We start from the raw sequence: 14,040 nt of genomic DNA on the forward strand, positions 1-14,040 counted from the left end.
GGGCACACGCGGCTGGGGACTGGTGGAGAGAACAGAGCAAGATTCGCCGGTAACTTTCTCTAGAGAGGCTGTGTCTCTGTCCTCAGCTGATAAGTTATCCCTCCGTTTCCATGTCATGAGGGGTTAAGTTGAAATTGTGCGTGCCCTCCCGAGAAGAACGTGGCCATGCCGGGTGTCTAGTCGGTGGCCCTCCTGTCCAAACACCCATCCCACCGTTCGGTTAGTTAGTCCACAACAGTTACTTAATGATCTGTCTCCTCTCAAGGACTCTACAGGCTAGGGAGGCAGACGCACTTACCCATCTTGCTTTACCTCTGTTCCCTAAGCCCAGTGCCCAGTCCACAGACACTAAATCGATATCTTTTAAGTAAAATTAAATTAGATGAAAAACGTGGATGAAGGGGTGCCTGGGTGGCTCAGTCGGTTAAGCGTCCGACTCTTGATTTCAGTTCAGGTCATGATCTCAGGGTCTGAGATCAAGCCCCATGGGGGGCTCCATGCCAGGCATGGAGGCTGTTTAAAATTCTCTCCCTCTGCCCAGCCCCTCCCTAAAATAAAAGAAAAAACTGAATGAAGACTCCTCATTTGCCTGGTTTGATGACAAAATTGGAGACAGGAATACTAGTGGAAACCCAAGATTGAGCATTTGCGTTTTTGTTATTCTGATGAATGACCATTTGCAGTCTGTGACTAGCTGTGTTACTGTTTAATCACTCTTTCTTCAAACATAAATATATGTATAGAGAGAGAGTGATTGAATACCTACAGAAACCCAGGCTCCTTGCCAAACCCTAGGTATACAGAGATAAATTGGAAACAGTCCCTGCCTTAAAGGAAATGAGAAACAGATAAGTAAAATAACCCTTCTATCCAATAGGTGTTATAATACACAGAAACACAGTGTTTGGGGGGAGCATAAGGAAGGAGATCCAACCCAGATCAGAGATGAGTGAAGGTCAGCAGCAGAGTGTCACAAGGGAAAAGCGAATTTACGTTCCAGGGTGCCTGCTGTGGTCTGACTGTCTCACCCCACGCCTGGCACATAGTGTTGAATCAGTGAAGGGGGTAAGCAGAGTGGCCCGTGACCTAACCCTAAAGGACCAGAGGAGGGATCCGTCTGAGCCTAGACGGGTAATCCCTTGCAGGTGAAGAGCGTTTTGGCGCCAGCGCAGACCTGGAGCCAGCAGCTGGCCAGCAGCCCGTTTGGCTGGTCTGGGTCCCCCCGGCAGCCCCACTGCTTGTGATCGCCCACACGACCGGTGATGAATGATTGCACTTTCCCGTTGCAGGCAAAGCGAAGGCTGGAGCTTGGAGAAAGCGGTCACCAGTACCTCGCAGATGGCTTAAAAACCCCCAAGGGCAAAGGAAGAGCCGCCCTGCGAAGTCCAGATAGTCCAAAAAGTAAGGATCCATTTGGTCTCGTACTCTCCTTGGTGTGGGCTTCCTACCTTTCAAAGCTGCTGGCTGCGAGGGTGCCAAGGTGGGGATAATTGTGGCACATTGTGTCCTTTTCCACTTCTCTCTCTGTTCCCATCCAGAAAATAACCGACTATCTGCAGACACCCCACAGACACTGCAGGGTCCCTTCGGTCCATCAATACTGACTCGGGAGGAGGCCTTTTTAAATGTGTGCAGTGTCATTTTTCAGCTCGGAATACAAGCTCCCTGGCACCATTCTATAATCAAATTTAATTTTAACTTCTCTTCATGGACATCACTTTGGAGACCGGGCTCCCTGGGCGTAGAATTGTGCCAAGGTCAGTCAGGTCTGCGCCCGCCTCGTCCTCGGGCTCCGCACAGGGCGCTGTCAGAATGGACCAAAACCCAACCATGGCAGCTTGTTTTCCTTTCCACTGATTGTTTCTTTGACGAGAGAGAGAGAAGTAGGTTGGAAACAACGAAATAGCCCTTTAAGTCTCTGGTGTTTAATGGAGATGCTAAATTAGCATCTCCCCTTTCCTGGAGTTTACGAATCGGGCCTTCCCAAACCCTGTGCAATGAACACCTGCCCAGCAGCTTAAATATGGTATTGAATGAGGACCTAACATGCAGGAGGGACAGGGCGAGTCGATGGAAAGGCTGGTTGGGTATTCTTCATTGACATGAATGCCGGTGCCCAGGTTCCAGACTCACACAGACCATGGACCCTGCAGAGCTGGTTGCGGGGGGGTCAGGCTGAGCCCCTCCCACCGCCCCCATCATGAAAATGAAATGCAGGAGAGATTCGCAGCCCAGGCCCTCGTGGGTTGGGCTCTGCACGTGCTGGTGTTCAGAGACCATAGCACGGTTTCATTCGTTCAACAGATAATGTTGAGGCCTGCCTTGTGCGGGACCCAGGGAGGAGGGTGAGGCCAAGTCGGAGCTCCTGGGAACATCACAGCACAACGCTTTCATCCAACGGGAATTCGTACTGTCCCTTTCTTTTCTAATAAAGCCATTTCATAGCTTTCTGTAACTTACCGAGAACACTGGCCGTGGCTTTGCTTGGATGCTAATCCTTGGGCTGCAGCGGGAAACAGGGCTCGCCTACCTGCGGAGAAACCCTTCATTTCTTTACCTTTCCCCCTATCCCACCCACCCGCTCGGCTTTTGTTTTTCTTTAAGCTCCAAAATCTCCCTCAGAAAAAACACGGTATGACACATCCCTTGGTCTGCTCACCAAGAAGTTCATTCAGCTGCTGAGCCAGTCCCCCGACGGGGTCTTGGATTTGAACAAGGCGGCGGAGGTGCTGAAGGTGCAGAAGAGAAGAATCTACGACATCACCAACGTGCTAGAAGGCATCCACCTCATCAAGAAGAAGTCGAAGAACAACGTGCAGTGGATGTGAGTACGAGCCACGGCCCCGGGCCCCGGCGCCACGTTCACACCCGCGCTGCTTCCGCAGGCTCCTCCCCGCTGCCCCTGAGCCCCCAGCCGAAGTCCAAGGGCTCTTTGCCCTTTAGATGCAGTCGGAGACATTGGGTTGGCCTCAGGCAAGGGGGTCCCTGCCCACTCCATGAAGGTGCTGTTCCTCTGCACCCAGGAGGCCGCGTGTGCTCACGTGTGTCATCTGAAGGATGCTGGCCCGTGTCTGCGGCTCGTCTCTAACAGGGGTTTGGAAATGAACCACAGCTCAGTATGAACACGGCCGTGTAGCTGTCCCATGGCCACGTATCCTCATCCGTGGCTCTAACGGCGGGTCAGCTCGCTTTCTGTGTAAAAATAGAGGCAAGACTTAGAGGCCTCAGTCCCTCCTGGAGCACAGGGATGATAACACATGTCCCCTGTCCACCGACACGTGTGACTCAGCGTATGGTTAGTCTCGTTTGTGAATTGCGGACGGAGCACTCGTGTGGCCGGTATTTTAGGAGGAACGATGAAGGCATTGAGGGAAGGAACAAATCTGTTATAGGCTGGCTTTGAGAAAAGACTCCCTCAAACATGATTTGAGTGCAGGGAACGTTTTGTCCTTTTAAGGAATTTTGTGACAATTCAAGTGACCCATTTTGGCCTGTGGTTTAGAGACACCTGTTGGGTAGTGGTCTTTGTTCAGTGTACAGTGCACACATCTGTTCCCTTCACCTCCTTTTCCCTTTCCGTGGTTGCTAGAAGACCCGCAGGAACTACCTAGGTCTTTTGTGCTTCCCGAATGATATTCTGTTGAGTTTGAACCAGTCCTCTCTTCTTTCACATTTTTCTCTCTCTCAATATCTCTTTATCCTTTTTCTCCACCCGTTGTTTCTCTTTCCTCCCGGGAGGCATGTGGCAGGCAGGGGCTCCTCCTTTTGCCCTTTGAAGTTGAGCCTTCCGAAAAAAACGGCCTCCTGGAGGACAGAAACCTGGGAATTACAGTGTTGGCGGTTTATTGGGTTTTCTTGCCCTCCACTTAATTTCTGTAGTGTGAGAGGTGAAAGACTGTGTGGACAAAAAGTAAATACAAAAGTATAAATGTTCTGATGTTAACACTCGGCTAATAAGTGTGTCCTCCTGTGTCAAGGGGGCACATCTTACTCAAAAGGACATTTCTAGGGCGGGGTGCCTGGGTGGCTCAGTGGGTTAAAGCCTCCGCCTTTGGCTCAGGGTCCTGGGATCGAGCTACCTACTTGTGATCTCTCTCTGTCAAATAAATAAATAAAATCTTTATTTAAAAAAAAAAAAAAAAAAAAAAGGACCATTTCTCGCTGCCCCTCCCCCGCACGCTCTCCCCCTTGGCCCCTGAGCAGTTACGAAGAGTCTGTGTTTGGGTTCCCAGGGGCTGCAGTCTGTCTGAAGATGGGGGCATGCTGGCCCAGTGTCAAGGCCTGTCCAAGGAAGTGACTGAGCTCAGCCAGGAAGAGAAGAAATTAGATGAACTGATCCAAAGCTGCACCCTGGACCTCCAACTGCTAACCGAAGACTCAGAGAACCAAAGATATCCTTTGTGCACCTGTTCCTTGGGGGTTAGTGCCTTCTAGAACACAGCCAGTGTTGACAGGCTGACTCTTCTGCACAGGTAGAATTTTACTCTGGTTAACGCGTGTTCTTCACGTGTGGTTGGGGACATACGGATACACACAGCGCGCCGGGCGGCACTGTTCTAAGATAGATAAGGTGTCAGCGTTAACATTAATGACAACAACCAGCAGCTCCCTCTCTGCCTCCCCAGATTTCTGGTGGGCGTTCACTGTCACTGTTGGGGTTCTCACATTCTATTTTCTTTTCATCAGATATTGGAGCAATAGGAATTTGTTGAATCTGTCTGAGCTATAGCTGAAGGAACGAAGAGCCTAGAAAAATCATTCTGTAGCCTCTACCCGTGTGTTAATGCTGATGCTCAACACCAGAAACTGATTTCTGAATCACACGCCCTCCCACCCTCGATGCCTGAGGCGTCTCGGTCTATCCATCCATTTACAGACATTGGTCCTTAGAAATCGTTTTAAAAGCCAGTTCTTGTCAACTGGCTGACAATCTGTTGGCCGTCACAGGAAAACTCGCTCTCAGCATCTCACTCCCCACAAAAAGGGAGAAAGATGACTTCGTCGCGTTGACAAGAAGTTTTTGCAGTATTCCCAGTTACGCGTAGAAGATGAAGCCCGTATTTTAAGAAACCTCACCTCTTAAGTTGTGTCCCCCCCCTTCTGATTGTTCCACATTACCTTTTATGTCTGAGAGGCTTTCCCTTGGAGGGTAGGGGGACATTTATTGTTCAGTTGAGGCTGTTTTTTGAAACCGCGATTACTCATTTTCTGTCGACCACAGGATTGATCTTGCCCACTGATAATTAGTGAGGTAGAGAAGAGGTGTGGTGATTTGAACCCCCAGTGGCAGCCAGAGTGGGCTTATGAGGGAAGAAACAAGAATAGATCTAGTTGAGCTGTTTCATTCACCCTTTAGCTGGGAGCCCCGTGGAGGACAAGACAGGGTGGTTACATGTGATTGGCAGCTCTCTGGAATGTGCAGCTTACAACCTCGTTGACAACATCAGCTTCCTCTGGGGCCTTTGTTGCAGACACTGAAAGCTTCCTTGCGGGGAGCTGCTAACCCAAAAAAGCAAATTCAGGACGGAGCCACAGTGGAAGTACTTTTAAGTTTGTAAGATTAGAAAACGTGTTTGCACAATTTATTTCAATTCGCCATTCGGTTCCGAATGTGGTACAGCTTGTTCACAAATGTGTTGAAATTTTCCTTCCTGCAGGATGTTGAGTAACTTGTAGATGAGTTTTTATTTTAATAAGTACTTGTCACGTAGCTTTTTGACAGTGGACTTGTGGGGTAGGTACCTGGTTATCAGTTTTTCCATGTTCTCAGTGAAAACTCAGAACTATCAAGTCTCATGAAGACAACAGTTGGCTTCCTTGACGAGGTACATGGTGACCTAAGACCCAGACTCTTGCCTGAGCTGTCCTGTCAAGCTCAGTGCTGAATTTGCTGTCGTCTCAACCATTAAGACTTAAGGAAGACAATCTGTGATAGATGTCCCTAGAAATACATATAGATTTGGGGTGAATGTGCTTTTTTTCTGCACAGTAGGCTCCTAGCTTCCTTCAATTTCTAATTAAAAGCCACTGTTCTAAGAGAAGCATTTCCTTCTAACTCTCTAAACCCTATTTCTGTATGAAATTTGTTAGATCACAGACTCAATTTTCTAATATTATATTACCTGCAGAAAGGCCTTCATTGAGTCATGTGATTTGCTGTTTTATCCTAGGCATTTTTTGTGTGCTAACATAAAAAACACAACAGGCTAAAGACATTGTACGTTATTTATGTCACTCCGTGTCCCTTATAGAAGAGAGCTATGTGACTCTTATAAGAGAGCTATGTGAACTCCTTTAGTGCCAAGTAAAAACTCGTCTCTCCAGGCAAGCTTGCATGAATACTCTTTATCATGTAGTTAAGTACCATAGCCTTTCATGATATCCTCTTAGGCTCAGCCACCAGGACACTTAAAAGAATTGTTCAGCGCCCAGAAGTCATGACCAAGGGTAGGGAAATACTCTTTCACTCTCGTTTCCTGCAACAGTGTTTCTCAAATTAATTCAGGTTGCAGAGCATTTAGAAGCTGCTTTCCCTCCTTGTGAACACTGAAATAGTGATAGTGATATTGTAGAAAGGATAACTTTTTTCTAACAGAAATGATGACTTTCTTATCAATAGGAAGTATGCAATCACAACTAGCCCAAGTGCCCTTAAGAAAACAAGCTGTCTGCCTGACCGTCTTCTGAGTTCTTCCACCTCTTTATCTGTTGGCTACTCATGTGTTCATGTGCATGGCTACTGACGTTTGCTAACAGTCGAGCAGCAGACAGAAGTTACCAGAGTTCCAAAAATTATATGGGCAAAGAGAGCTTAATTTTTTTTTTTCCTATAAATTGGGATCTGCCATCTTTCAACTTGAGTGACAGAACACTTCACCAAAGTTCACTGAATGTCCGTGCTCCAGAGGAACCCGGCTAGGAAATCCCCACCAAACTGGGTCTGGGTTTTCTTCTGATAATTTAACTATTCTGTTTCCATGTTTAACATTCTCCATCACCATGGGCTTTTAGAAATGAGTAGGAGAACGCTATGGATTTGTCTTGTTGTTTTGAGTATCAGAAAAGGTTTGCGAGAGATCCCGTGTGTCTAAAGATCGAGACAGAGAGACCAGTATATTCTTACGAGTCATAAAATACTTGAAAATTTTTCCATGCATCTGTTCTGTCAGTCTTCTAAATGGTTACATTCCTTAACACTCACTACGTTAGCTTACGTTACATATCAAGATATTCGAAAAATTAGTGGCCTTAAAGACCAAACTGTTATAGTTGTCAAAGCCCCTCCAGAAACAAGACTTGAAGTGCCTGAGCCAATAGAGGTAAGGAGATAACGTCTTTGTCCATCTGCAGAGATCTTTTTGGAGTGCCCGAAGTTAAAGAATCATTGACATGTGGTCAAAGTATGCATTCTCCTGACACTCGATAGTTCTTTCCCATCCCTTTTACCTAACTGGAATTTCAAAAATATTTCAACTGCTCAGTACATATCGAGTGTCTCAAAAGTCTAATATTAACATCGTGGGGCCTTGAACGCAGGGTATGGTGCCCTGTCCCTCTAGTACTTTTTCTTTCTCAACATTTGGTATCTGGAGGTTCTGACTGATTTCAACCATTGGGGAATTTCATGTTGATTGCCTTGGATTTGTTCCCCACCAGGAATAGAGACATAAATGTTTTAAGGTATCTCCCTAACTTTAATTAAAAAAAAAAAAAGTATCTCCCTAACTTATCTTAGCACATTTTAAGAATTTATCTTTTAAAACATGTTTACTTTTAAGAAATCACATGTGACTTTGGCTGAATGGGTAGACAAGAATACTATAAGAAAGTAGGGAGCATATTTTTGTCATTAGTCTCTGATAATCTTTGCTAATATACGCCTGGACCCTAACTATAAGATAAAGAAATGTAGCAGAAAGAAAATGCATAGAAAATAAAAAGAGAGTGAGCGTCACAAGCTCCCATCTAGGGTAGAGTTCTCACCTAAATGATAATAATAGAACTATGACCCAGATGAAGGAGAATTTTAGTAGTTAGTGTGCTGCATCCTCTTATTAAACACTGCTCCTAGCACTTAATACTCTTCATCCAGTGGTTATTAAAGTTCACATAAAAATGCCCTGCCGTAAAGGGATAGCAATATGGAAATACCGCCTTTGAAATACTTGAAGGATCTTTTCATAGTTTGCATAGAAGGAATATATTTGAAGAACACAGTTCACCTCCTCTTGGGCAGGGGTCCCCAAACTTTATCTTTAAAGGGCCAGAGAGTAAATATTTTTGGCTTTGTGAGCCATAACTCTGTTGGTTCTACTCAATTGCACAACTTTGCCATTGGAGCCCAAGAGAAAAAACAAAAAACAAAAACAGCCAGAGGCAATCCGGAAACAGTGGGAAAGGGCATGATTCTCTGCCAATAAAACTTTATTTACAAAGCCAGCTGATGGACTGGATTGGGCCCTCGGGCTGCAATTTGTTGGCCCCTCCTCTAGAGGATGACAGTCATCACCTGATGGGGGGAGAGGGGGGAAGAGGCCACCGGGGAAGAAGCAAAATGAACAATGAAAAGTACCCTCACTTCCCATTTCTGGATGAAAATTACTATAGCTCTCATGTCTCAGTTTGAACTTTTCTCACTTGTTCTGTCGATAGAGCCTACAAATACATTTGGCAAGTACCCAAGGGCCCATTGAGGTTTATTTGTGTCCAGAAGAGACAGAAACACACAGTCCAATGAAAACAAACAACCAAGACCACAATGGGAATATCCCGAAACCCCCTTCCAAAGGTAAAAATTCCACTTTTGTCATTTGGAAAGTATATTAATGAAGGTGACCGGAAGGATCCGGTGCCGGAACCACATGCCTAGGCAAGAACCAAAAACTTCTGCTATTTAGCGCTATTAAGGTAACTTTTTTTTTTCTTTTCAAAGGCAGTCTGAGTAGTTACAGAATCAAATCATGGTCTTGAGCCAATGACTCCTCCGCCCACAGACGGAGTCCCTCAGGCTTTCGCTATGGGCAGAAATCGCTTCCCTTACAGTGTTTTGGAAAGCCCGCTGGGGTGCCGAGTAAAGCTGTGAGCTGTCTGAATGAATCATCAGTTACACTTGGCCACACACCTTCGCCTGATGCCTCTGAGATCATGTTAGCAAAAAGGAAAGAGTTTGGAGCCAAGAGCCTTTTGTCAAAGAAGTTGAACTTGATTTCCGCTCCTCTCCTCAATCCCACCCCTGGGGTGATGGGGACAGGCTACGGGAGGAAGACCCCGGGAGTATCTTAAGTTCTCCCCCGTTTTCCACTTTCAGACTGGGGTTATGTCTTCAGCCTTTCCCGTTACTGTCTCCCAATATAGCCGCAAGAATTGGAGCGATTTAAGTGACTCGGGTCTGATTTGTAACACTGAGCACTGTGATTGCCACGGCAGCTCAGATGGTAAAACGAAAGATCACCTTTTTTTGCCACAGACATTCAAAGTGGTGATGTCTTATTACGTGCATTTTTAAGAAGTATCTTTAAAGAGGTTATTTGTTAAAAAAAAGACTAAGTGAAAATCCATTGAATCCCTACGAGGAAGCCAGCTTTTCAGCATGTATGTTTTGTTTTGTTTTGTTTTCCTTTAAATATTGACCAGCTGATAGCCGAGAGAAGTGTTTGAACTTGTTAGCCTCTAATCTTTGAAACGATTTGTATTCTTGTTTGCTAACCGTAGGCATCCCAAAAGTTGAGTGAGTTAGACCAGAACAGAGAAAAGTTGTCAGTCACGGTGCATGAGGTGGGCTGGACCACAGTGGTATCTGATTGTCCTTCCAGAAGGTCCTGGCTTTAATAACAGCCCCATGCATAGTCTTCCAACAAGTTGGTGTGATTTGTCTCCTAACTTATTTTTCGGTTTCCTCCAATTTTTTTTTCCCCCCCTTCAGACTTGGCTTCAACCAACTCAGGACATAGCGATTGTTCGATTTCTATGGCCAATCTTTCTCCTTTGGCCTCCCCAGCCAACCTCTTACAGCAGACTGAGGACCAAATTCCTTCCAACCTAGAAGGACCATTTGTGAACTTACTGCCTCCCCTGCTCCAAGAAGACTATCTCCTAAGCCTCGGGGAGGAAGAAGGCATTAGCGATCTCTTTGATGCTTATGATTTGGAGAAGCTCCCGCTTGTGGAAGACTTCATGTGTAGTTGATTATGCTTTGTGTGACCTCCCCTTATAAACCAATATTTTTTTATTATGGAACCAGAACATCTGTCATGCAGTGTTGCCCCTTCCTAACTTCTTCCTCCGAGATAGTATCATGAAGTAAACTACAAACTTCAGAACAAAGCTGACATTTTAATGAATTTAAAAGGGGGGGGGTTTGCCTTTTTTTTTTTTTTTTTTTTTTTTGGGGTTTTTGTTTTTGTTTTTGTTTTTTTTTGTCTAAACGCACAGTCGCGGGCTCCCTTGGGAAAGCCCTGCTTTGCTCCAGGCTCCAAAAATCTCCTGGATGAGTCAGCAATTGAGAAAATGTGCAATCAGGTGTCTCTCACCCGTATTTTTCTTCCCTCCCTCCCGGATTGGCTTGCTGTGCCTGACGGATGCGCTGTGGAATGGGGTCTGGCCACCTGGCCCACTCAAGAACAGCAATCTTCCTTAATAGCATTTCAAGCCGTGCCTTCTCCGCGGATTGCATGTCTTTGGGGTCTGCTAATATGGAACAGAACGGCAGGAACTGTAAACTTGAAGTCATGCAAAGTATGAAATGGATTTCTTCAGCTCTTCTTAGGAATATTTAAATTACTGTCATAATTCAGTGTAAGCTATGGACCTTGTGTCCTGTAGGAGGTCAAGAGAACCTGCACAGCCTTTCAGACGAAGAACCTCTTTTCTGATATTTGTTGCAGATACAGAAGAACAGTAGAGTTCTGCCACTCGGAAGCTGTTGTGGATTTTCCTGTCTCCATTAACCACTCCCATTCCCCTACCCCCAACGTATTTGTTAGTTTAAAGTTGATTTGTAGCAAATGCTTACTTAGGAGTTTTCTGTGGATTGTTTTCGCCTTTTTATTTTTATTCTTTTTAAATTTTTTTTTTTTTAGCTGCCATTTAAGCATTCCTGTGGCACCCAGCACCATTTCAATTTAATTGTTTACTTTGAAACGGTTTTTGCTAATTCACATTATTTAAGCAGAGACGTAGAGGACCTCTACTGATCAGAGCATCTATACGTGTGTGATCTAAGGTTTAACAGCCTCTGCAAGAAGTGTCACCCCACCTTGCTTCCTTTCCCAGGACGGGAGCTCAGAGCCAGCTGGTCCTGGGGCTCCCTCGCGGACACGGGTGGCCTGTTTGAGAGGAGAACCAGGTCAGATGACATAGCAGTCCCAAGGAGCAGCAGGTGTGGATCCCTCCGTCCTTGGGCTTCCCGGCCCTGTGACTGGGGCAAGGGCTCTCTTACTCTGCACTCAGGGAGACCACTTCTCAGGATGGGGTCAGATGGAGAGGCCTCTGGGGACAAAGATATCCCCACTGTGTCAGTGGCATTTACTTAAAAGCTGGTGAGAACAGGGCACTCCCACTGCATCGGGGGCTGCGATCGTCCTGGCCCAGAACCCATTCCCCTTCCTCTACGAAGGAGTCAGTTGGACCAAGGGAAGTCAATACGCGGAAGGAGAAGCGATAGAAGCCAGGGCGTCTCCTACTTTACTCTTCAGGAACGGTGTCCCCCAGTTGGAGGCTTCGTGTCAGCTGCAAATCCTACCAGTTAGGTCCAAGAATGGCTTTCCCATCGGCCCTGGGGAGGCACCCTTCTCCCGCTGGGCACATGGCATGGAACCTCAGGTCCATTGCTTGGATCCTGAAGACCACGGAAACGAGGGAGTCAGGTGAAAAAAAAAAAAAAAAAAACACCTCAAAACGAAAACAGTTAAATTGAAATGCTATGTGCCTGACACTGTAGCACTCAATTCGTGTGTTTAACGGAATCGAAAATAATCCCTTAGGAAAAACACAAAACGAAACAAAAACAAAACAAAACAAACAACCAAACAAAAGACCACGAAAGCCCCAGCCAGTTTACTCAAGGTAGATTTCCACAATATGCAAAGTGGTGGTGGGGTCAAAACGAAGGACACCAGCACTTTAAACTATTTGTGTGGGTATGCGTGGGTGTGTGTTTGGGAAGAAAAACAAAGGTGCACATTATCCTCCTTTTTCTTCTTCGGCCTCCGTCCCCAGCCTCCTCCCTCACACACACTGGCTTTGGTACAAACAGCAGTGTGGTCTGTGATGAAGCTTTGGGGTGGGGGAGGGAGGGGGAGCTTTGTGTCAAGTGCCTACTGGAAATGCACTGTGGGGTTTTTTCCTGTATGGGAAACCATTTATGCCAAGCTTTTCCCCAGTTCCCATATGTATCTCATCTGGTTAGCTGCCTCTGCTTCCAGCTCTGTAACGATTCTCTTCGCCAGCTGCACGAAGCTGACTTGTTTCCAAAGTCTAAAGACTGAGCTCTCACCTGGCTAGGTTGTTGTGTGTTTTGTTGACTTTCTCGTTTCGCCTTTCCGTAATGTAATAATGCCGTATTTATTGTTTTGAAGATGAAAGGAATACTAATAAGTCTTAAGAGTTCCTTCACGCATAAGATTTTTTCCAGTTAGTGGGCTGAGCTTGGTGTCCGTGAATTAGCCGTCCATGCTGTGTTCTGTTCGCATCGCCCATTTTTCCTTTCCGACATAGATTCTGGCACCCAAAGTGGGTTAGTGCTACAGTATTTGTGTTACTTTGAGTACTAAGTATGCAGGTTTTTCTGGTACCATTGAGTTGCTGCTATTAACGCTCACACATGAAATGGCTGAAAGTTACACGTGTGCGAATTATGACTGCGTGAGCCTTACAAAAGAAAAAGTGTACAAAGGGCAACACATGAGCTGTCAAACAGTATTAGGTGTGTGTTCACGTGTACAGATCTGTGCATAGCGATTGTTTTATTTAAGTTGATACGTAGTCTCCTCACACTTTCATTATCTAGCGATTTTGTACAAAAAAAAAGGAGAAAAAAACAGCAATTAATTTGTAAACACTGCCAGAATATTTTCTAGCGGGTTTGTAATTTTTTAAGAGTTGTTCTATTTTGTTTCTGGGTTTTTTTTTTGTTGTTGTTGTTGTTGTTGTTGTGGTTCTTGTTTCCGTTTTTGTTGTTTAAGTGTAGATCTGTAAATAAAACTGCAGTATTTAAAGCTTTAGCTTTCAGGAAAAAAAGAAAATAAGAACTCAGATGCGTGCATGACAGCCTGCGTGTGAGAGGAGGGATTTGAAGGAACATGGCTTGCAGAGTGAGTCGAGTGGCAATTGTCAGATTGTGGGAATTTCTTTTCCTACGGGGTACGTGATTTTTGTCAAGAGGAAGTATTTCTCCCAAAATTGGGAGTAGGCAAACTACTAATCGGTTTAGCTTTGTGTTGTATGCTAGTTTAAAAAAAAAAAAAAGAAAATATGTAATATAATGTAAAAAAAAAAAAGCTTTTATGATGGATTTTGTAAATAGATTTGTTACAGGGTAACCTGTTCTCTAGCTGTGATCTTATCACTTCAGATGGGTGTAATTTGAATAAATTTTGTATGGTAAAGGATCAATAAAATGATTTTTTTTAAGAGTTCAGACTTGTAAACGGCTTTTCTTAATGGTATCTTACGTTCCTGCATTAACTTCATTCTTAAAGACGTGCTTCAGCATGGAGAAAGGTGGCCTCAAAGCCTGAGAACACACCTGTATGTGGGACTTGAGGAACAGTGCCCGGACATTTGCCAAGCACCTGCGGTGTGCCCGGCCCTTGGGGAAATGGAAGAAGTCACCACGTCTCTGATCAGCAGCAAAAACCACTTTCAGATACAGAAGGATTTTTACTCTCCGTGGCAAGTCCAGTTTTATTTTTCATAACGAGTTACGAAGCCAAGACATTTTAATTCTCACGATGGGTAATTAACCACTCTTGTCCTGGATTCCATGTTCCGGGAAATGCCACCTCTGAGCAGGCTGGGATCTTTGGATGGCCATCGTGCCCT

At 45.3% G+C, this 14,040-nt stretch overlaps 1 protein-coding gene across 2 annotated transcripts in view; it reads left to right on the forward strand.

Moving 5' to 3' along the window:
- The window catches only part of E2F3 (E2F transcription factor 3), a 74,598-nt gene extending 62,658 nt beyond the window's left edge, over positions 1–11,940 (forward strand). For both annotated transcript variants that reach the window (XM_059399527.1, XM_059399528.1), the window contains exons 2-7: positions 1,290–1,401; positions 2,605–2,824; positions 4,233–4,391; positions 7,205–7,319; positions 8,653–8,788; positions 9,923–11,940. In XM_059399527.1, the coding sequence (XP_059255510.1) occupies positions 1,290–1,401; positions 2,605–2,824; positions 4,233–4,391; positions 7,205–7,319; positions 8,653–8,788; positions 9,923–10,185 (1,005 nt within the window). In that variant the 3' untranslated portion in view covers positions 10,186–11,940. The remainder of the gene's footprint in view (positions 1–1,289; positions 1,402–2,604; positions 2,825–4,232; positions 4,392–7,204; positions 7,320–8,652; positions 8,789–9,922) is intronic.
- The last annotated feature ends 2,100 nt before the right edge of the window (positions 11,941–14,040 follow it).

Source organism: Mustela nigripes, chromosome 5 (genome assembly GCF_022355385.1).
Source record: "Mustela nigripes isolate SB6536 chromosome 5, MUSNIG.SB6536, whole genome shotgun sequence".
NCBI classification, from domain to species: Eukaryota; Metazoa; Chordata; class Mammalia; order Carnivora; family Mustelidae; genus Mustela; species Mustela nigripes.